The following is a 25,336-nucleotide window of genomic DNA, read 5'->3' as shown; positions in this document are numbered from 1 at the left end:
CTTATTTAAAATCATTGTCCTTATCCCTATATAGTCCATTTCCTTTGCTGCAATGTTAAAAATCAGTTTGTAAACTTATATGCAACTCACCCGATGTGAGTGCAATGAAGTCCTGCATATCATGAGTTACTTGCATTGCTCTGCCTCCTAGTTCCTGATTCACAAGTCTCAGTGAGGCAGAACTGTTGGTATGTGGAACATTGAGTTAGAGCTCTGTTACATCATTGGCCACTTCATGTCATGTGACTAGGGTGACATCATCTAAGGTCCTGTTACATTTGCACAGTCTACCCCATGTATTTATCTGATCACATGAAATCACGGCAGCCTCCATGGAGTATGGGGAGGAGCTGAAGTCCACAGAGGCATGCTGTAATCATGCCATGATACTGCCATGTGATCAGATATATGCATGGTGTACAGTTTGATAATCCTTAACATACGAATGAAACGCTCACCACGCTGTTATTTGCTATTTAGCAATTTTTCTTTATCGAAAATATGTCAATTGTTAAAAGCATTTTAGGCAAAACATAATCACCCAAGTGTGAAAGTCAGGGAAACGGGCTGAGCACACCATGTAGTTAATCCATTAAGGAGGATGGCTTCCAGCACATCATGTGATGTATCGGGGCATGGCCCCTTCTCCAGACATCACGCCACGCCCCTAACCTTCTGTGATTTTTAGCTAAAAGAAGGGTGTCAGTCAGTTAATAGAGCTCTTTAGGAACCTGTCACTACCTGCATTTGTAAAAATATGATCACAAGTTCCCTTCAAAGCAGTATGTGTTGGGGGGGAGGGCACTTTTCTGTAAACCAAGTAGGCTAGAAACCTCCCTGTCTGGTGCCATCAGCAGGATCGGGCTGTCGTTGCACACTAATGCCGCAGGATCCAATGACGTCGGGCCATGTACATCCTCTCTGAATGTCTGTGTGTGCAGATCACTGGTAACAGTCATCTAATCGGCTCTTACTATCAGCTTACTGCTACATATGATGTGTATATAAAACTAAAAAAAATGTCGGTAATAAATCAAAGTACATTTTAATAAAAATTAATTATATAAAAAAGCCTGGTCTGAGGGCCTAAATAAATAGCCATTTATTACAATTTTAAAATTACAAATTTTAATATTTGTATTATTGAAAATATCTTGCTCCTCAAAAATGGAAATCAGAGTATTATTATTGGGAACAATGAAGAATTCTTTTAGTGTATGTTTTCCTGGAATATGGGAATTGTGAGCCCTGCCATTAAGTATTTATTTTATTCCCAGGCATAAAGCAGACATGGCTTCGCCTTCCTTCTTTAAGGTAATAGAATAGCCCTAGATGAAGTTGATAGTTTTTGTTTGTTCTAACAGTCTCGTGAATAATTTACAGACAAATTACATGCTGCCTTGGGGAAACATTGATCGGAGGCTTTGTCTGCATATATGGATGAGTGGCTCTATGTATAGAGTAATTGTGGGGGATGCTTTGTGCTAAAATCTGTGTTTTAGGCGACTGAAATATTGAAAAATATGTGTGATTTGTAAGCCATGGCAAAGCTAACTGGAAACTATGTAGTATAAAACCCAAGAGAATAGATAACTCATATTGTAAGTTATATAAAGAAAGTCCAGAGGTAGATAATTTATGAAACTGGGGATGAGATCTGATCTACAGCAACGTGGTTTATCATTGTCACTCATATATTTATATTTTGCAGTATCTAAATTAGTTGTTTTTTTTGTGACACACACAAAATTGTCTAAGTATGGAATCTGCCTCTGTTCAAAGACTTTCGATTCCCACATACAGACTTCCATCTAGCACACAACTTTTGCTGACAAGAAATCGTTTTTACTTTCACAAGAGCAGCAGTCATTGTCCATTGTATTGAAATAACTTTATAAAAATATGCAAATTGGCCATCTTAGCCGGTGCCGTCACCCAGTTGTCTGTAAATATCACGCATGAAATGATGATCATGCATGCACGAGACTTGCTGATAGCTGGATGAAGTCACTGGCTGTCTGCAAATCGGGGGCAGGACGAGGAGGAATATTAAGTGAGCATAGACTATAAGATGGCAGAACCAAGAGGTGTAATGTTGCCCTGAGTACATTAGGCTCATTTGCATATTTTTTTTCCCCCACGAATACAGCCGTTCCAACACTAAACAAAACCGGGTCCTTCCTCTAGAGACCTCAATGATCAAGTAAGTTGGGGAAGTCTACCATCAGTCAATCTAGTGGCAGATGTCCTTTAAGAAGATGGCCATTAAATTACCCCCTACCTTTGGAATAAACAGGAACTTTGGTTTGGATAAAGGTGATAGTGATGGTGTCTTCTGAAAGAAGTGGTTTTCTGAAATGCTAGCATAGTTTATACGGTTGAAAAAGGACACATGTCCATCAAGTTCAACCAAGGAAGGGAAGGGATTGGATTAAGTATATAACTTCCACATTAACATAATATTAAAGAGAATTGTTATCTCTGCACAAACTATGGAGGAACTTTCTGTTCTATTGTAATTTGTATCTTCTTATTGCCAGTGTGTTCCATTTAATTACTGTGAAGTAGAGAGTATGGCTTCTGCTGAGGAAGGCAGGAATTCTATCAGATATGGTGAGAAATTACAAACTATCATCACATAACACACAATTCGATAAATGGTTTTGTATCCGAGGAGCTGGGAAAATATCCTGAAATGTATTTTTGTAAATTAACTGCAAGTTAAAGTGACGCTGCATATTAAAAGTGCAGAGTGTGAGAGACGTTTACTTCCCTTCAGTGAAGCCTCCTGTTTACTTTTAAGACACATTTATGACTGTGTTTGTGAGTTCTCCAACAATGTGTGGTGTTCTATGTTACCCATGATTCACCGAGAGGGCATCACATGGGCAGCCAGAGACTGTACTAACTGCTGCCAACTGGGAGGACCGTGTGATAATCCTTTTCACTATAGTCTTAGTTAATCCAAAATGGTGGAGTGTCACCGGGAAAAAATTTTAAAAAATGGGATTTTGAGATAACTTGTAGAATAACCTTTGTATGGGAAGAAGTTTTTAATATGTGATTGATGAGAGCCCATCACTTGGCACCCCAATGATCAGCTGATTTTGACTTCCGTAGAGCTCCAGTGAATAGGAGCTGAGCTATAGTTCCTCAGTCTGGATGTTGGTTGAGATGACAGTGGCTGTTTCAATTAGTGGGATCTTCGGTGTCTTGAACAATCTGATTTTTATAACCTTTTCTGACGCTAACACCACTTTTAATTAATACCTTCTTATTTTAAAACCTCCATGGATTAATTTTTTTTTTCAAAGTTAAAAGAAATAATTTTAAATAAAACCTACCACATGGATGCAATATTGGGCACCCTACACACTGGTGAGTGTCCCCTGAAACGGGCCGTTCTTTTTTTATCTTCTAATTGCCTAATTTTGGAGAAATTTTAAAATTGGAGAAAATGAGCCTCAGTGGCTCCTGCATACATCACAGAATGCCCTTCTGGCACTGTCTCCTGACTTTGTTTAGCATTATTGCTGCCTCCTCCCTCCCCAGCCAGAGAGCTTGTGGCGTCAGCTGGCGTAAATAATTTGCGGAAGATGGCATTGGTGTACAACACTCTGTATGGTATATTTCCTTGAAAATATAGATTCTAAAAATATGTGAAGACACAAGCAGGAGGCTATGCCACTGAGTTTTGATTTCAGATACTGCAATTTGTATCCCTGTGACTTTTGTACTACTACGCCTTAAACATTTCTTATTTTCTTGTACTGCCTTTCTCTAGTATGGCATGTGATGGAAACAAATCGTTTACTATTGATGCCATATTTAATCTCTTTATAACTGTATTATAGCCATAATACAGCATCTTACACAAAAGCTATAAAAATAATGGATCTATGTGGATGTGAGTCTGAAGATGATGTAATCCTGTGGTTATATCACATGACTGTATTATTGATGAGGGTTCAAATACATTTACTGAAAACATACCTTTTTCACTCTTCCCTACAGAAGGGCTGAAACTGCAAATAATTCAATTTATTACAAAATGTTTTTATTATATGTTATATTGTGAAGCTGACCACTGAGTACCAACCACTTTGTTTTGTGTGTTACTAGGACATTGCTCTTGTAGAAGGATCAAGGGCTGTATTAAGCAGTTTCGATGTCTGTTGTATCACATTCTTCTTTGGGGGAATATTGAAAATGTGTTGAATCTCTGGCACATTTCGGAAGCAGTTATTATGCGCTGAGATATAGATGTCACTTTCTGGTTGTTAATAATGCAATGTGTAGTAATTATCATGCATACTGATGCCTGGGAGTCTTGTTTTTCACAGTTATTGTCATTTTTATACTTAGATGATATAAATCTCCACTGTACAATTAGGAAGGCAAGTCTTCTGCATCCGGCGGCATTTTTCTAGGATACTTAATTAGTCGCTGCTTATAACATAGGAATCTTTAGAAATTGAATGTTGTGCTTTGAAGTGCTGTGTATATCTGTATCCTTGCTTTATATACTTCCCCAACTGTTTATATATACACAGTGTCATTTTCTTGGATATTTTATTAAATTCCCTGAGATCACTGAATATTTATATAGAAGAGAAAGTTGGTGTGCTGTGGGTGTAAACACAACTAGCTTTAAAGGGGATGTCTGATGGAAAACAGCTTGAATGCAACAATTTGTTAAAGACCCTTTACTACCTCCACCCGCTCTGACTCTCTACATTCTGGGCATTTTTTTTCCTCGAGCATCCCGTTCTTGGTACCATTAGCTTCAGAATTTAAAGGGACCCTGTCATTATGAAGGTAATTTTTACATAGTGACCTATTCCAATAGCCTCTGGGATTATTTCAAATATGCCTTTGTCATACATCTGAATAGTTTCAGTGCTTTTTAATAGTCTTTTTAACATTACTTGGCTCACTGACTGCAGTGTGTGGTGCGTCCTGGGTGGGTGCAGTTTATATGGCACAAGTCCTCAATTTTGCTTCCCATCATCCTCCGTCATTGCCCGCATCTCCCCCCCTCCTCCTTCAGCCTCTCCCCCCCCCCCCCTCCTTCCTGAGCTCACTACTTCGCGCAATTCTCATTTGAACTGCTGTGCTGCAAAATTTTAAACCAAAGGGATATAATGCTCAGATGTTACCACTTATTCAAAGGAAATAATCTGATCTGTGGGGGTTCCAAAAACTGGGACCCCATGGACCAATAGAAGGGGATTTTATTTCTGCTAACTGTTCACTATAGTTAACTTTTAAGATCAATTTTATATGTTGAATTCAAAGACTTTAATGCATAAAGTATGATTGTTGTGTGTAATCTAATATATTGTTTGAATCCCTGACAAGAATTATCATATTGATGGCCAATACAATGCTGATGCTGAAAGCACATATATTTGTTATCGTGGCTGTTGGGTATGAAGCCAAACTTAATAAATTTTTTTTATTATTTCTGTTTATTTTATTCCCAACAGATCTAGACAACCTGTGGTCCTCTTCAGAATGACCTCTCCTCAGTGGATAGCAGTAAAGCCGGTAATGACCCATTGCTACGTCCTGTACAAAACCAGACCCCGGAAGTCTGTATGGTCTCATGTGTTTCTATTCGCTTCTGAATGTCAGCACCAAACCCCTCGTAGCTACTAATACTCTGCTTAGATGTCTAAAGAGAACAGGCAGGATCATGTTGTGTCGTTCACCAATTCATCCATATTAACCCGCATGGTGTGGGCCCCTCCTAGAACTTCCAGTCCTTGTTGCATTGCATCGTCTTACAAACCAGACAGCAGCTGGACAAAAATGTCTGCAGAGTGGTTGACTGACTGGACCTGTTTGCTGAAAGGACTCCGTGACCTGATTGCTGGTTGCATCCAAGCTGTGCGTGACTGCAATACCTTCGCACTAACCACCGTTATCTGCCTCCTGCTCTTATTTGCATGGTATTGTTACCGAGTTGGCAAGGACCAACCCCGTTCTCCCTTTGCTACTGTGAATTTACTTATTCAGAGTTCAGACGCCAAAGGCTTGCAGAACGGGTTTGCTTATTGCCACTCACGTGAGTGTGTACGCTGTACGCATAATGATGGACTGAACCAAAAACTCTATCACAATCTGCAGGAATATGCCAAAAGGTACTCCTGGTCCGGCATGGGCAGAATTCACAAAGGCATCCGTGAGCAAGGTCGTTATCTAAACGACAGGCCATCCATACAAAAGCCAGAAGTTTTCTTCCTCCCTGATTTACCCACTATGCCGTATTTTTCACGGGATGCTCAAAAGCATGACGTGGAGCTGCTTGAACAGAACTTTACCACCGTTCTTAATGAATTTGAAGTCATCTACAAAGGCTTTTCAAACTGCAACTTGCCTCAAGGGTGGAAAATAAACAGTACTCCCACCGGGGAATGGTACACATTTTATTTAGTCAACCAAGGTGTGTGTATTCCTGCCAATTGCAAGAAATGCCCACGGACGTATCGTTTGCTTGGAAACCTCCGTACCTTCATTGGCAACAATGTGTTTGGAAATGCTTGTATATCTGTGCTTACTCCGGGGACTGTCATCACAGAGCATTATGGTCCCACCAACATCAGGATAAGATGCCATCTTGGTATGTATTATTTAAGCTATGTATAATGATATTGATAAAATTACAACAGGTATTTAACCGATATAGTGCAATGATGTGTGGGTCGTAATATTTGTGCCATTTACAATCAATGGGGCAGATCTATCAAAACTGTCAATGAGATAAAGTTTGACAAATTCTTAACCCCTTCACAATTTCTGTACAGCTATATATGTCCTAATTGCACATACCCCATACAGATAGCATGTGAATAGATATCATGACAGTGGTCCACTTCTCAAATAGCTATATCTTTTGAACAGTGGCACCTAGACATTCTTAAGAGATATTAAAGGGGTGAAAGAAAATCCCCACAAGACTCCACCTTGCGATGAAGGTTACAGTGGTAAAGGAAATGCTGGCTCATACAACATATGAAATAAGTACTGACTACTTCACCGATTTTTTTTTTTTTTTTTTTTTTTTTTTTTTTCCTAAATTAATATATATTATCCCCAGATGTGGGTAATTATCAGGTGCAGTGGCTTAGTGGTTAGCACTACAGCCTTGCAGTTCTGAGGTCCTGGGTTCAGGTCCCATCCAGGTGAACATCTGCAAAGAGTTTATATGTTCTCTCCATATTTGTATAAATGTTTTGAGACTGCTCACATCAATAGATGTTTCTTGTGTAGCATCTTGGTAATGACACTTTTTTTTTTATGTGCCATCAGTTTAACCAACTAATATTATTTTTTCAGGATGTGACCGTATTTCTTCCAAATTACTAAAACATTTCAGTTGGTGTCATTACTTTAAATAGCTTTTAGCTACTTTTATTTGTGTGTCCATTATTACACATAATTTATGGACATGTATGCAGAGGTCACACTATATTTTTTCTGCGTAGTAAAAATACTCCTTAGTGTATTTTTAGTTGAGGAAGAGTATGAAATTTGAAGTAACATAACTGAATACAATACACCTAATCAGTATGTTACCAGCAGCTCTGAGTGTTATCTGTTTCTTTAACATGGCGGCATTAAATACAATATTAAATAGATCGGTGCTCATGGCTGTTATTTTAATGGACAGTGTGTCCTAGTCAAAACCATTTTTTTCACTGATCACTCCAAATATAATTTATGAAAATCCATGAAAAACCTATCCCAGACAGATACAGATCGATGGAGAGAAATGGATGTTAACGTCAGTTTCTCATGGTTGACAATTTGCTTTGTGGGCATTAAGCCCAAGGTCAGGGACATATGGGTTGGAATCGTTGAGCAATAATTAACAAGCTTCAGATTTAAAACTCCCAGATTTAAATCTCTCTGCAGGTTTTTAACACAGAATATGGATTGGATATTCTATAAATCTTATCCCTCAGACCTCATACACATGGCTATGTAATACAACCGTTTTTTTTTACTAACTCACCGTCACATTACATTTGCTTGAGCTCGCTTTCAACATGGTGCGCCGTGCCGACGGTCCTATTCATGTCATCTTTGCAGTCCAGGAAGTCCTTTCCTATCGATAACAGTGGTGTCTGCAGTGCTCTCACCAATGACAGACAGGCCACAAGCAGCCCACAATGTGCACTTAGTCGTGTTCATGAGGCCGAAGATGTACCTGGACACAAAGTGGCATATTTATCGCCACAAAATAATCGCAAATGCAAGAGGTGGAAGCCTCTTGATGTATTCCGCTGCGAATATGCTCGTGCGCCAGTGTATGATAAATGTTCCCCAATGTACCTTTTCATCAATTGTACATAGAAAATCTATACATCTGTCCAACAAGGATCAAAAAGTGATACTGGAAACTGCAGACCTGTGAGTTTGACTTCTGTTGTGGGGAAAATATTTGAGGGGTTTGTTAGCATTGGTTTATGAGGGATTGGCCTGTCAGACTAATCTGATTTGGCTTCTACAAGGAGGTAAGATCTAGAATGGATCAGGGGGTGGCTGTAGATGTTGTATATCTGGAGTTTTCCAAGGCATTAGATACAGTGCCAGTACACTAAAAGGTTGGTACATAAAATAAGTCTGCTGGGACTAGGGAAAAATCTCCTGTAATTGGGTAAGCATTTGGCTTGGTATTAGAAAACATAGGGCCGTCATTAATGGCACATTCTCAGATTGGGTTGAAGTTACCAGTAGGGTGCCACAGGGGTCAGTATTGGGCCCCCTGCTTTTTAATTGCTTTATATAGGGTTTACAAAGTCAAGTTTCAATATTTGCAGGTGATACTTAGCTGTGTAAAGTGATTGATACCGAGGCCAATACTATAACATTACAGAGGGTTTTCTGGAAGCTGAAGGTATGGGCGGAGAAATGGCTACATAGATAAATGTAAGGTTATGCAACTGGGCCATGGAAACCGAAAGTACAATTATGTCCTAAATAGTGAATTACTTTGTAAAACTGCAGCTGAAAAAGACTTTGGGAGAGGGGGGTATAAGTGAACAGTAAACTTATAAAATTTATAAAATTATGAGATGCATCAAGAGAGGAATTGATTCTCATGATAAAGACCTAGTTTTGCCCTTATACAAATCCCTGGTCAGACCACACATGGAATATTGTGTACAGTTTTTGGCACAAGTGTGTAAAAAGGACATGGTAGAACTGGAACGGGTGGAGAAGAGAGCAACCAGGATTATTAGGGTAATGGGGGGACTAGAATACAATAATGGTTGAAGGGAGATCTCATTACAATGTACAAATACCTGAACTGGTAGCACAAGGATCTCTCCAAAGATCTTTTTGTACCTAGGATTATGACCAGCACAAGGGGCATCCTCTACACCAAGAGCAGAGGTGGTTCTACCAGCGCCTTAGACAAGGGTTCTTTACAGTAAGAGTAGTGAGACTATTGAACTCTCTGCTGCAGGAGGTGGTGGCTACTTTGTACATGTTCATAGGAGATCTAGATGCCTTTTATGGAGAGCAACAATATCACAAGTTATACGGAAACCTTCTTAAAGGTTGGACTTGATAGATTAGAGTCTAATAAGCAGCTCCTAGTGCTACAACATATGTAGCAGTGTTACACTGCTAGCGTTATTGGAGGTTTCCGATAACTCTTGCAGTTATGGGGCTTGTGGGAAACTGTTTTTTTAAAGTGAACCTGTCATCAGACATTGGCCTAGTTAACCAAAACCAGTATGTTATCAAGCAGCTGAGAAGCTTGCAGTTCATAGTTCCTTCATGGCACAGTGTGGTGGCATCATCCAGAAAATCAACTTTTAAGTGAGGTGTAAATTGGTGTTATGAAGTCAAGGAGGTGGAGAGTTTAACACTGAAGTCAAGCTTTCCCTGCCTCAGAATGCCTCCTTCATTGTAATTGATGGTCCTGCATCCAAGGATATCATTAACCAGATCTCCTGGAGTCCGGTGCATGATATTAATCAAAGGGGAGGAGGTGTTCAGAGGTAAGGAGAGCTTGACTTCTGTGTTAACCTCTCTGACTCCTTGACTTTATACAACCAGTTAACACCTGAGTTCAGGTGTTTTTCAATCAAGTTGATTTTCTTGATGATGCCATCACACTGGGCCATGAAAGAAACCTGACCGAAAAGCTGTTTGACAACATTCTGGTAATAGTTTAGTAGGCCATTTTCTGATGACCAGTGAAGTGTGAATTTTCTGGAGAGAATAGGATAGTTTGTAGGAAAGGTACACAATACTATTCCCTAGACTTCCCAGGCACTTGGATCATATTTTTCAAGGCAGAGAAAAATCTATATTGCAATGGTTACAATCCAGTGTTGTGACACATAGAAGTGCTGGAACTGCAAACACATTGGAGCTTATTTACGAAGGGTCCCGCGGACGCATTTCCGTCAGGTTTTCCGACGTTGCGGGGATTGCGGGACAGGTATTTGGTAGGTGATTATGTCGCACACAATCTGATTTTGTCGCAATCGCGCTGGCTTCCATGCGACACAAATCGGGGGCGGGCCGTCGGACGATCTGATGGATTTGGACAAACCGTGGGATTTAACTTAAAAATTGTGTCGCATGCACTTATACATTGGTAGGAAGATGGTGAACTCTGCTGGTCCTGACAAATTCAGGAAACTCCGGCGGAAGCGACATGTTCAGGAAAGCTGGCACACAATCTAAGTGAATCGCGGCAGAGTTCATTATCGTTGGACATTCTGGTTCGGGGATGTTGCCAGGGACAGGTAAGTAAATGTGCCCCATTGGTTATTGCACTGTTTTACGGGAGTCTAGATAATAGAAATTCCAGGATTGTCTCCTTTTATTCTATGTAATGAGGAGTTCAGGCTCTCTGTACCTACGCAGCCACGGTGCTGTACAATTCGTGTAAAGTGATTGAAAATAATTCCAATTAAAATGTAGCATCTAGAAAGATGAATTACTTACTGTATATGTTGTAAAAGGAGTAAATCAGTCTGTGCCTGTCTGAATTTGCTTTATTTGGAGGGGAAGAGGTCTATATTAGAGGAAGCTAATCATGGAAGTCATTATGTTGTAGCTGCGAGGTTAAAGGTTTCATTGATTGGCTGCTTCAGGTGAACTTTTGTGCTCCATGGATACACTGTACAGACAGCCGTGTATTGATGTACTAGCATTGATCACAGCTACTTTTAGTGCTTCCTGTCCCCTGCTGTTTACATGACACTTTTCATAGTAGGTTTTTTCCAGGCCTCCGACACTTTGTGGAGACATTTCATACCTTTTATATTCAGATCACAGATTCACAAGACAAATGGCTTTCAAGGTTAATTGCCGTCACTTTTTTTTTGTAAATGGAGGGATAATAAGTGTGTAACAGGGCTATTTTGATGCAAACCTGTCACAATGGAAATGACATCCAGTCTGCAGGAGTAGCTTGGCAGATTGATATAAAGTAGTGGGGGAAAATCCGTATAAACTATGGTTTATTCATTTTATATTCTCTCTTTGTTTGTTATAAGCATTCCTCTTTTTATGGGAGTAGTAAAGTGGTATCTGATGGGACAAACCACATGACTATTTGCGTTTTATCAAAAAAAAGAGCAAAGATGCTACGTAAATATATAAATGACAAGACAACTTCATGAGAAAGTAAAAAATAAAATCAGTTTTTTTAGAAGTTGTTAAAGTTGGGTGAATATCCATGACAATCCACCATGACAAATGCTTCCATTTTGTGACAAATCAATAGAAATGAGAGGGTAACTTGCTCTTTTAAATGCCATTTCATCAATTGATCATCTGCAAGTGTGTTCACCCCTATGAAAGCAGAAGTTTTGTTTTGGAGCACTGAGAAAAACATACCATAAGTTATGGTCTTGCAGGTGCCATTGTCCCTGCTTTTCTGTGTAAGGTTATAAGGCCATTTCCAAATAACGTGAATAAACCTTGTCACTGTAGGATGACAGACTTCAAAAGTTAAATAATTCAAGACCGTTGCTTATCTTCTCAGGAGTGGGCATCTCGCTAATTCACACAGGTCAAGAATGCCCAATGGTTAACAGGGGGAAAAGCTTCTTATTAAACATATCCTGGTAGTGTGGCTTAAGTTTGAAACGTTACATTTGATCAACCTCGAGACTCCTAGAAAATGTTCTTTAGACAGACTAGACCAAACTGGATATGGTTGGTAATGTACAACACCACAATTGTCAAAAAACAACAACTGTGAAGGAACTGGCAATCTTCCAGTCATTGAGGTCAACCATGAACTCTTCTACAGTCAAACAGGAGCTTAAAAGAAATCTACCTGTCATTTTGACTGGTATGAAGTATTCGTGATGCTGGGTAGAAATTAGGAGCAATGCTCCTGTAGTTAAGGTAAAACATGTACTTTTAACATTTTTTGAAATGGAATACAAGAGCTTCGGGGTCATAACCAGTAAAAGACAAGAATGAAGATGTAGCAATGGCCCAGGCACCTTGACGTATGCAACAAATTCTAGTGGACTGAAACACCCCTGTATAAAGCAGGCCAAATACAGCTTTAAAAAGCCATACAGAAACAATGACCATATTTTTCGGACCATAAGACACACTTTTTAGCAAGATAACATCTTGCTAAAAAAGTGCCTGCATTTTCTAGTCCAAAGACCATGAGGATTCAGTACTGCCAGACCCTCCTGACTGCTGTCCTGAAGATCAGGTGAATCAATGACATAGCGGTACTTCAAGAAATTGATGGTTCTACAAGCTACGGATATGTGAATTGCACTTTGTTTTTCATACGTTACCATTTTTGTTAAACAATGATATGGTGGAATCTGTTGTGTGCTATTTGTCTTGGGTAGTACATACCTCATTTTAAGACTTCTGAAGCCCAAGATGTCACCAGGAGACCCATCTTTAGCACTCCCCCAGTCCCCACAGAGCATAGTACATACACTGCCATAGTGTTTTTGTTTTAAAAGATGCTGTATAGTACCTGTCAATGTCATGTGCTCTCTAACTACGCGCTTGGCACCTGGGAGTTGCTGTAAAGGAGCCATTTATACCCCCCCCCCCCCGCTCATCTATAGCCACTCCCGAGTGATGGGAGTTATTCATATTTTTGAAAAGGACACATGGAGGAGTGGTTTCCCAAAGGTGGGGCGGGGGCTCCATATTCTTAAGCCATTGTGAGAGTCTTAAAGGGTTAAAAACATTAATAAAGGCTGTTTTGAATAGTTTGAGGATGCAGTTTTAAAAATGGGGTGAATTGTGGGGAAATTATGATAGATAGGACTTTTGAAACCCCTGTAAAAATTGAATTACATTTTCATTAAAAATGTGGAACATTTCTGTTTGATTTTGTAAGCCTCCGATTGTCCTAATAAAAAAAAAAAGTTAAAACTATAGCAACATAAAGTAGACATATGGTTAATATTAATTAGTAGCTAAGTCTGACTAACTGTATGATGAGCACTACTCCAAACGTTAGGCTTTTGTTATAGATAAGTTAGACTAACTGTATTGTGAACATAAATCCAAAAGCTGCACTTTTTTTTTAAATTTTCATAAAATTTACAATTTTTTAAAATTAATTTAATGCAAAACATATTAACCTATATATACCACTAACCTAGCTCGAATGGGGTTTCCAGGTTAGTGATGTTTAGAAAGAATAATGCCAGCAGCACATCTCTGCTCCTTGACGTGCAGCAGAACTCCCATTTACTTGAATTGGAGCTGAACTGCAGTATGTGAAGTCACCATGCAGTGTATGGAGCTGTAGTCCAGTATCCACTTTCTGTGTCAATTCCATAGCTCGAATAGTTGGGAACGGCTTCCAATCCCTAACCAATGGTATTGGTGACTGGTCATATTTAAAGAGGGTCGGCAGGTACTGATACTGATGAGTGTAAATAAGGTTTGTTAGGCTTTCTGTATATTTTATGGCAAGAATAGCCTTCAAGCTTTTTAGATTGCTGTAAATTGTTACTGCTGAAGTCAATGAAGTGGCCAGGATTTTCCTTCTTATAAAGCTAACCATCTTTTCAAATTACTTCTTTTTTCCCCTTCAAATGTATTTTTGTTATCTAGATGTGTCTAAGCTGTACATAACTAGTAAATCTGGGTACCACATATAGATGTAGATAATATCCTGTCCAGTCACTCCTCCACTGTAAATAACTGCAGGATACTGCCAGGCGGCTCTAGGTCTTTGTAGAACACAGTGTTGTAATGATTTTTGCTTCTGCCTGGTATAGGCGACAGAATGAAAACTGATTAGCAATTAGCATATTGTATTGATCTGGCTAATGGCAAGGCTCTGCCGGATCGTTCTACTAATAAATCAGGAAATATAAAGAAGAGCTCACACCATATATTTCTAGTCTGCAGTCTTGTTCTGTTATATCTTTAACTGTCTATCTCTTTTGGAAATGTTAAAATATTTTTGCCTCAAAAATTCTCCACCGTTATTCGGTATTATTAGTTGTCCAACTTGAAACTGCCTCCCATACCCTGATGTAACTGTATGTCACTGAATTCTGTCTTTACAAGTGAGGATTATGGAAAGCATGAGACTTAAAGGGCACCTACCACCCCGATTCTACCTATAAAGGTAGAAGGGGTGGTAGGTGGATGGATGGGACGTGAGGATAGCCCTTTTTTGGGCTAATCCTCACGTCCCGGGTGTCTTTTAGAAAACTTTATTGCATGTATATGCAAATTTTTTAATGCGGTTACTGGGGCGTGGAGTAGCCGGACATGAGGCTACTAGTCGCTGCTACTCCACGCCCCAGTAGCCACGTTACTCTGCCTACCAGGTAATCTTCGGCGCGCCCTCGTCCGGGTCCCCTGCGTTCTGCGCATGCACAGAACGCAGGCCATCGGCTGCGCGGCTCCGGGGCTGGAGCTACTGCGCATGCGCAGAAGGCCAAAGATGCCGAGGGAATCAGCCGAGGGCGCGCAGCTACCAGGAGCTGCGCACCGAAGATTACCTGGTAGGCGGAGTTACGTGGCTACTGGGGCATGGAGTAGCCGCGACTAGTAGCCTCGTGTCTGGCTACTCCACGCCCCAGTAGCCACATAAAAAAATTTGCATATACATGCAATAAAGTTTTCTAAAAGACACCCGGGATGTGAGGATTAGCCCAAAAAAGGGCTCTCCTCACGTCCCATCCATCCACCTACCACCTTTATAGGTAGAATCGGGGTGGTAGGTTCCCTTTAAGAAAGAGAGATCCTACCCATTTCATGTAAGTTGGGAGGTTTAAACGGTAGCGTGAAATAAAGACCTAGGTCTAAGGTTCTGTAGATTTGCTCTTAAGATGAGCTTTGTATGTACTGTATGTGATAAAAAGTATATTTTTATTTTTGTTTTGTTTTTCGTCATTGTGACAATTAGAATTTTTAAAATTCTTGGCATTAGAACACAAATTAATTTCACTTAATTTCAGACACATATGATAACTTTCCATCTGAGGCTACAGTTCAGTAAATTACCGGCATCCAGAGAGCTTCATCTGAGGTCAGTGGGAGGAGAGCTTTGTCTGTAACTAGGAGTCACCCGTTAGTCGGGTGTCCTTTAGCCAGGGACTTCCTAACAGTGATTTGTAGTAATGCATACTCACTCCCTGAAACAGAGTCCTAATCAGACCCTCTTATGATACAGGACAAAATCAAACCTGTGTAGGAAGTGAGAACTTTTAATAAGAAGAAGAAAAGGAAGACATTGGAGCTTCAAAAATGAAAAACAAACATTTTCTTCTGCCATAAATTCCAAAATGGTAAATAACAGGCTTTGCTGAATTTAGTTCAGACACCATTTATGCCGAACTTGCTCCACTCCCTGCCTCCACTGTGAGAAGACAAGTCTCCAACTAACACCGAAAATAAAATCTAGCAGTTCTAGTCAATCCTAATAGATCAACCGTAGCTCATCAGTTGGAACAAATCTCCCAATGTTTGAATTGGAAATCTTACAATTGGCATAAGTCTCTCCTGTCTGTAGATGGGTTTAGAGGACTATCCTGTGAAAAACATTGCAGTGTTGTGAAATTCTTTGGAAATCGTTCTTGCACCATTTTTTGCTAAATTTCTATTATATCCACCGACCCCCGCCTATTACAAAAAGTTGGGAAGAAACTAATCTCCTTATGGAGATTTTTACCTTTACAGGCCACCTTTAATAGGCATATAGAAAATGGAAATCCAAACAAAGATGGAGTGTATAAGACTTAACTTGTAATGCAAGAGTAGTTAAAAAGGAGGGATTCGACTTGTGATGACAAAATGTAAATGGCTAAGCCACCACAGTTTAAAAAAAAAAGTCAATAACACTGTTGTCACTGGCTGTACGTGTCTGGTATTAATATAATATATAGCGTATACCAGGCCATATACAAAAAAGAGGGTGCTTACCTCAATATAATGATAAAGGTGACAGGGGCCAATGTTCCTTAGGAAGTGTCACCTTGAATTTGTCCTGATGAATTGGCTATGTCGCCAGAAGAAAAGGTGTCTATACAAGTGAGGCTATGGTGCTTGATGGTGTTCCCCTGGGACTGGGGTGACTATGCTTTTACACCCTATTTGGTAAAATACCTGTTGCACCTTATAAGCTTCAACTTAATTGGCTGCCTCCCCGACAGGAACCAATACCTGCAATAAATGACCTTGTTAAACCACTAACCTGGTCAAGGTCCCATATTGTTGATTATTTGTGGAGGTACTCCCGACATGGCATGTTTCGCCCTGTGGGCTCAATAGGGGATGCCACAAAAAAACAAATCTTGTTACTTTGGAATGATGAAGGTATCAGGTCTATGTACCAATACGGACCGACCAAATGTGGAGGTAGCCAGTTTGCTGCAGGAAAGCGTTAATAAATTTGATTCACTATTCTATTTACAAATATTGATTTGAATCTTTTTGGAAATACAAAAAAATCTGCAAAAAACAAGACCTTTTATGTCCATGTTGGATAAAAAAGTTATGACTTTTGGAATTTGAGCATGGGGAAAAAAAGTGAAGGCCATTTTAGGCCGGGTGCTAAATAAGTCAACTCCCTCTACATCTAGATCTGAAATTCTTGAATATCACGCGGGATAATGCCAAAACCAGTTAGTCTCTTCCGAAAGGAATAGACAGTCCATGTTTTGATGCATCTCACCAGTCTAGTGAAAGAATTTAAATGTACAAAAAGAGGAAAGAAGGAGCACTCACCAATATCGTGAAAAATATTCTTCTTTATTCACACCAAGTGGTACACAGGGAGGCACGCAGTGCCGCTAAGTCAGCCAACGGGCCGTTTCGCGCCGCTCGGCGCTTTCTCAAGCCAGTGACTAGTGAAAGAATTTGGCTTGCTTGAGTTAGCACAGAGAACATGGTTTTCCACCCTGGAAAACTTATTTGCTTATTTCTTTGTCTTATTAGGGAGACTTTGGGAGAGTTATAGAAGTCCACATTAACCTCTTACCAACATGCGACGTAGTATTATGTACTGCACTGTCGCACAAGTTCACCCTATAGAGTCTCTAGCAAAGCTCTTAAAAACCTTCCATTCAAATCCTAATTGGATGACATTAAATAATTTAGAGACCTTGTGTTAGGGGAACCTCCGAAATGTAGATACACCATATATGGGCAAATTATGGTATTTCCTTGATGGAGGCCCAAGAATTCTCTCCCCGACATCTCCTCAGAGAGGATTCCCTTATAGGAACTAACAATGTGGGAGAGCTACTACGGGATCTGTAGAACAGCAGTCATTTAATGTCCAGTACCGAAAATGACAAACGTGATCTAGAACCTTTCTGAGCTTTAAAGGGAACCTGTCGGCACGTTTTTTACAAATAGAGGTAGTGACAGGTTCCTACAGAGCCCTAGTAACTGACACCCTGCTTTTAGCTAAAAATAGTATCTTTCAGAACCCCATAATATCAGAGTTATAAACTTGCCTCCTCCTTTGGAGTGAGTCGAGGGGCGTGGTCTAATGTCATGTGACCAGGGTGATATCATCACAGTTCCTTTAAGCCACTTAACATTAGCAAACTATACCCCATGTACATATCTGACCATATAAAACAATCACAGCAGCCTGCATGGACTTCTACTCCTCGCCATGCAGGCTTATGTGCTTATGTGATACAATATGCTCTGATTTCATGAGATATATGCTTGGTGTACAGTTTTCTTATGCTAAAAAGCTAAAGGACCTGTGATGATGTCACCCTGGTCACGTGACAGTGCAGCTGCATACAGAAAGAGGATGGATTCAGCCCGAGGAGGCCACGCCCGACCTCGACTCGCTGTAGCCATACTTGGATACCAGGTAAAACTATCATTTTTAGCTAAAAGAAAGGTGTCCGTTCGTTACTAGGGCTCTAAGGAAAACTGTCACTATCTGTATTTTTGAAAAATGTGACGGGTTCCCTTTAACCCCTTAAGGACGCAGCCTGTTTGCAGGTTAAGGCTCGCAACTTTTTTTTGAAATTTGACCTGCGTCTCTTTATATGGTTATAACTTTTGAACACTGTTACTTATCAAAGCGATTCTGAGATTGTTTTTTCCCAACATGTTGTACTTCATTTTAGTGGTAAATTTTGGCTGATACGTTTTGCGTTTATTTACAAAAAAAAGAAAAAAATGATGAATTTTTAGAAAAATTTGCCATTTTCGAAATTCAAAATCACCGCGTTTTCAGGCAGATAAATTTACCACCTAAATAACTTGCAGAATAACATTTCCCATTTGTCTACTTTACATTTTCATAATTTTTGAAATGTTTGGATAATTTATTTTGACGTCACGCGGCCTACAAATCGAATAGCGATTTTCCGTATTTTCGGAATTGACTATTTTGGGGATAAATACTGTTTGAAATCAAATTTTACATATTTAGCAACAAAACCCCCTATATAACCAACCCATTTTCAAATCTGCACCCCTCAAACTATCAGAAACAGCATTTACAAAGATTGTTAACCCCTTCAGATCTTCATAGTAATTGAATCAAAATGGCGGTGAAATTTAGAATGGTCAAATTTTGTCGGTTATACGTTCATCTAGCCCTAAAATTTACACATTTCCAAAAGATAAAAAGAGAAAACTCACCATAAAATTTGTTCTACAATTTCTCCTGAGTGCAGCGACCCCCCACATGTGGACATTACTTGTGTTATGGGGGCACAGCAAGGCGCAGAAGGGAAGGAGCGCCCTGCAGCTGCCAGGATTTTAGTTTTCTGGTTGCCCCCTTTTGAAGGCTATAACATTTTCGCTTTTCCGTTATTTGGGCCATGTGACGGCAGTTTTTTTGCGGGACGAGATGCTTTTTCCAGTGTTACCATTTTGGGGTTGGTATCACCTATTGTTGAAAATTTTGGAACTTTTTTTGAGGTCATGAGTAGAAAAGCATCAATTCTGTACTGGATTTTTAACTTTTTTTTTTTTTTTTGTGTTCACCGTATAGCCTAATAATCATGTTATCTTTATTCTATGGGTCGATACGATTACGGGGATACCAGACATGAATATTTTTTCTTATGTTTTACTAAATTTGCCAAATAAAACCCTAATGTGGGGAAAAATCTATCATTTTTGCATCGCCGTCTTCCAAGTGGCATAACATTGTTACGTTTTTGGCTACAGAGCTGGTTGATGGCTTGTTTTTTGCGGGACATGTTGTTCTTTGCAACAATATCATTCTGGAGTACATATGTTTTGTTGATCACTTTTTATTGCATTTTTAGTGGGATATAATAGGTAAAAATCATAATTTTTGGCGGGTTTTTAACGTTTTTTTTTTTTTTTACGGCGTTCATCATATGGGTTCAATAGTTATTTAGTTTTATTCTATGGATTGTTACGGACGCGGTGATACTATATATGTGGGGTTTGTGTTATGATTTAGACTTTTTTGAGTGTTATATGTCTCTTTATATGTTTTGGGGCTTATGGGCATTTTTAGTGATTTATAAAGTAATTTTTTATTGAAAAACATTTTTTTTACATTTTTTTACATGATCCACCATGGGATATGAACAAGCAATCATCTGATTGCTTGTTCTTGATAATACTCTGCAATACTAATGTATTGCAGGGTATTATCAGTGCCAGCCTATGCAGATGCATAGGCTGACACTTTGCCTTTAAGATGACGTCACAGGCAGTACAGCTACGGCGCAGAGCGCTAAGGGGTTAAAGTATCGAAAAAGTACAGAAGTTTCAATGCATCGTGCAGCCCCAGTCCAGATAGACTCTAAAGAGCAGGAAATAAAAAAGCCATGAGTATGTCATTTCTAAACAATTGTTAATATTTGTTTTCTGTAATATTTCTGTGTTATGTTTTGGGTATTTTCTTTTATTGAGAAGTCAAAGTAAAAGTGGAAAATTCAAACATAACAGTAGTGAAACCAGGCGGGATAAGCACATACAAGAGCTTGCAGGAGGAAATTTGAGAGATTCTGATGCCTGACCTAGTTACGTTACTGCTGAATATTTTCTTGTAATTAGCACCTTCATATTGCACCAAGTCGAAGTGCCAAACCCCAGGAAAGAGAAGAGTTTCAGAACTGTTACATAGTGTGATGTCTCCTCATTCTGCTACTACAGCCTTTTGGGTTCCTTGCATTGTAGTAGTATAGTCTTGCCCTGGGGGGGTAGTTTTTTAGTAAGTAAGAACTACTGCTTACATTTGATGCTATTTTTGTTGCGCTTTTGGATCACATTTACAATTAATTAAACCCTGCAGCAAAGTATCTAGTGAAAAACATGGTCTATTGATGCATTGTTATGCTCCATCACATAAAATATGAAATATATGTGAAATGTAAGGGAAAGAGCTTTTACAAATTTTTGCTAAATAATAAAAAAGTGTTCTAGTGGCATGCATACGAGTCAATCCTTTGTAGGGCCACCTTTTAGCTGGAACGTCAGCTGCAGGTGTGTTGGGTTATGTCTCTACCAACTTGGGACATCTAGAGGCTGGGATTTTGCGCTTAAGTGTACCTCAATCAGGTTGGTTGGAGAACTTGTAAACTACAGTTTTGAATTCAACCTACAGATTCTTGATAGGAATTAGGTCTGGGACATTTTACCACATGAATATTCTTTGACTTAGACTACTGTATTTCATTTGTAGTGGTATGTTTTTTGGATGTTGTCCCTGCCTGAAGTCTTTTGCAGCCTCTAAAAGATTCTAAAAGTTTTCCCCATATTTTGATCCATTCATATCCCTATGAGTTCTGGCCAGCTTCAATGTCCCTTCTGAATGAAAGCTTGTAGCAATATCACTTCGCTACACATGGTTATATCACAGCAGAGGACTGTAGGACAACCTACAGTGATTTCACAGTTTATACATAATGCACACATTGAGATCAGTAGATAAATATTCCATAAAGTAATGTCACATTCTGAGCATAAGAGACTCCACCCCTTCACCATGTAGCCCCCTACCCTTCTTCCATCACCGGTAGCTCCACACCCTCACACAGGTTAACTCCTAGATCTGGAGCAACTAAGGTACAGAGAGCTTTTGACTTCCTGTACTCCATGGGACTCATCAGGATCAGTGTCCACAGCAATTTTATAACATGCAATTGAATAAATGTGTATATCTGACAATAGAATTTCATGTAATATGAATGCCCAGAATTCTGTGAATACCCAGAAGGAACTCTATTCTCAAAATCAAGCATGGAAAAATCTGGGGCACTTAGATTCAGGGACTGTGACTGTGGTAATCTTGTTTGTTATTCTTTGCTTTTCTTTTAAAATCAACTTTTAGAATTATGCTAATGAGTCAGAAGGGTTCTGGGAGTGTTACCAGAGCGCCTCTTTGCTGCAACTTCACAGGCTGTTACACAGTTCCCCCTCTCCCACTGTGTAAGATTACAAACGGCAGAGGAAGAGTGGAAGTGCCAAGTGAACTGGGGGAGGGTTGCACATTCTCCTGCACATATTTATAAAAGTTGATATTAGAAAGAAGGAGGCCATGGATAACAAATATATAAATATTACCATATTTAACTGTCATTTCAACTCAAGACTTGGCCGGCAGTTTGACTATAAGTTATGTGTGTCAATAACTTAATAAGGCTCTTTAACAAGGCCTTGAAGTGTAATCTAGTGGTCGTACAATGGCATAGTATCAGTGTGGCTGTGGTTTGCCTGGCGTTGTTGGGGATTTATTCTCTGCAGTGTTTGACCGTGTAATGTACAGGCAGCTCTCCTTAAAATGTTATTCCCAAATGTCCTTTCAGCTCTCTGCCCACGGAATGGTATAAATCCTCTGCACTGATTTAGTCGACATAGTATTAAATAAAATAATAAAACTTTTGCTACAGCGGTATTAAAGTTCTTACTATACTATATACTACAGAAACCTGAAGGCTTCTAAACAGAATGTAGACATGGACACTTACGGTATATGTCAAGTAGATGACCTCATACTGTGTCTTTTGTGTTGCAAAATTGATGCAGATTGAAATGTGCACATTAAATCTACAATGTACAGTGAGAAGGTAAAGGTTTATATCTTCAACAACAATAATTGTAATTTCATAAGACAAATATTAGTTCAATACTATGAATCTGACATTCCTCAATTGGCTCTATAATAACTTTCAGTGTTTCATCTCAAGGTCTACGAATCCCAGCTAACTGTGAACTTGTGGTAGGAGGAGAACCTCAGTGTTGGGCAGAAGGACATTGTCTTCTTTTTGATGACTCTTTCCTGCACACAGCATTTCATGAAGGTAAGTCCATTTGTTTAAGATAGAAAGACCTTGTTTGTGTATGAATGTTTGGGGGTTTTTTTTGTTTGTTAATGCAATTCAATCATAAAATCATCCCTTTAACCATTTTACTGATCCATGGCAAACTTCTTCATCACAGACAGGATAAGTTCACACCAAAGCTATATTTTATGTGCTGCTCTTCCATCATAGAAGAGCATAACTGAATCTATATACCCTCAGTTCCCCATCTGGTTACATGTATGGATTGCATACGTGGATTGGTATAAAAAAAACATTGGTGGCTGGGATTGGGTGGGTTAAAAAAAGAAATTAAATGTGTGCTTACCTCCTGGTGCCCTCCAGCACTGCGATCTCTACAGTTCATGTCCCATGTAATCAAACAGGGGCACGGAAGCCACACAGCGTTCAGCTTCAGGCCAGCCTAGGTGGTCGGCCACGCCCACCCGTCCTGCATCATTCAAGGCTGGGAATAGGGACGGGTGTAGCCGGCAGGAAGCGCAGCACAGCTTGCAAGCCTCTGTTTGTTTACATGGGGTATGGACATTAGAGATCGGAGCACTGGCAGCCACCGGGAGTTAAGTAAATGTTTGTTTATTTTTATCCCGGACACCAATGGGGTTTTTTTTAAATAACCCCCCTTTAATTATGTGTGCAAAAATGGTGCAGAATGTTTATGTTTACTGTTATTTATTTATACTAGCATGGAAGGGGTTCACATTGCTGTAAACCAAGCCACATTACACTTTTGTCACTATAATCTTGGGGGCGATGTGTCCCTCGGCTTACAGCTGCACTTAAGTCAATCAAATATACAGTATGATAGCAGCTTTGTACAAGATTGGAAGGCCCCTTTAAATGGTGATCATAGGTTCTCACTTAAAGGAAACCTCTTATTGCTTTAAATAAAATCACTTTAATATATGAAACATTTTGTTTTGTTTCAAATTTTGGATGGCATTCCATCTAAAACCGGATAACGCCATTATCAATAGTTGATGTGCACAACTTTCCACCACCCCAGTCCTAAGCATTGACATTTGTACAGGTTACAAAGCATGCATAGAAAGTCTTACAATAGATATTCATAAGTACTTTCCACACTACAGATTTCTTTTTGTCCATGTGGCTAAATTATCTGATAAAAATTCATGAGTATTCCCATTTTAGCTCTCCGTTTTTATTTCCCTTTGACAATTGGAGTGAGATGACCGTACAGGGAGCTGATGATAGCCTTCCAGCTTTCACATCAACCTATTGCTGCCCAATTACGTTACTCTGGTGGGGCGAATTATGCTCTCCAAACTCTTAGTTGCCCTTGTTTGCAGCATCAAGAGGTTGTTGTTGGGACCGGTTTAATACACGGGATCCTCTCCTATTCTCCTGACCCCTTCTCCTTGCAATCTTCCTGACTACATAATGTATATTATGTATTGAAAAGGAGTTAAAATATGTTTAATGAAATATTTTGCCTTCGTTAAAATATAAACGCCTTCTTATATCTCTGTTACTTTAGGATCAGCAGATGAAGGCCCTAGAGTGATTTTTATGGTTGATTTGTGGCATCCCAACGTAGCAGCAGCTGAACGCCAAGCCCTGGATTCCATATTTGCTCCTGGACGCTGATTTTAAGAATACACTTTTGCAACAAAACCTCTATGCTCATGGGATATCGCTTCAAAAAAAAAAAAAAAAAAAAAAGCTTGTCTCGAAAACAAACACTAAAAAAAAAACCTTCTGTGTATATTAGCTACATCTTATGTTATCTATTTAACCATTGGCTTTTCCATAGGTTTACATTGTAGAAATAATGTGATGATAAAGCATATGCATCAACCAACTTGCAACTCTGGCACGAAGAGCACCGAACTCTACTCGGCAGAGCAGAGCACTTGATATGGAAGCTAAAGACTCCTGGCTCCATATTTAATAAACAGCACAAACCAACCTTCTACTTAAAAGCTTATTACAATGAGTCCAAGGCTGGGAGAAAATCAATAGGCGCTAATAGGAAGTATTCAGGGAATGGCTGGAAAGACTCCACAACGCTCAGTTCTATAGCAAGGACTGTATTATCTCTTTGCAGCTAATACCATATTCTCCATCCTCTACTAGAATGCAGCACTACTATAGTATGTTACATGTTGCTACTGTATATTTATACAATTCTGAAATCCAAGTTAAGGACAGGACACAAAGCGGTGTACTCATAACATGAACATGACAACCATGTATGGGGTGATTATACCCTCATTAATCATGCGGGAGACGTCTCTTTCAACTCGACCATGACATGAAGAAAAATTAATATTGTCTTTTTTTTTTTTTAACTGCATCCAGAGATCTCCAGAATGCAGTGAATAATGCAAAAATGAAATATTATTGAGGACTTTCTACTATGGTCCACATTTCTAGAGACTTTTTTTTGAATTGACAAATAGAAAAAAATATTTAAGTGTCTTTAGACATCTCTTCAGATATAAATATATGTATAAGAGCTCACTCATGTAGTTGTGGGCATTGGAAGGGCTGGGTCAAGAATATTTTTAAGGAATTTCAGAGATCTTTATTCGACCAAAGCA

General features: G+C 39.3%; 1 protein-coding gene across 4 annotated transcripts in view; it reads left to right on the top strand.

Annotated features, from left to right (window-relative positions):
• The window catches only part of ASPHD2 (aspartate beta-hydroxylase domain containing 2), a 39,366-nt gene extending 14,381 nt beyond the window's left edge, over positions 1-24,985 (top strand). For 3 of the 4 annotated variants that reach the window (XM_072146949.1, XM_072146956.1, XM_072146966.1), the window contains exons 2-4: positions 5,490-6,625; positions 22,641-22,754; positions 24,271-24,985. In XM_072146949.1, the coding sequence (XP_072003050.1) occupies positions 5,674-6,625; positions 22,641-22,754; positions 24,271-24,380 (1,176 nt within the window). In that variant the 5' untranslated portion in view covers positions 5,490-5,673 and the 3' untranslated portion in view covers positions 24,381-24,985. The remainder of the gene's footprint in view (positions 1-5,489; positions 6,626-22,640; positions 22,755-24,270) is intronic. The other variant, XM_072146976.1, reaches the window with a different exon arrangement.
• Positions 24,986-25,336: the final 351 nt, after the last annotated feature.

The sequence above is a fragment of the Engystomops pustulosus genome, chromosome 1 (genome assembly GCF_040894005.1).
Source record: "Engystomops pustulosus chromosome 1, aEngPut4.maternal, whole genome shotgun sequence".
Lineage (NCBI taxonomy): Eukaryota > Metazoa > Chordata > Amphibia > Anura > Leptodactylidae > Engystomops > Engystomops pustulosus.
Note: the sequence above shows the minus strand (reverse complement) of the source record. Positions and strands in the feature narration are given on the sequence as shown.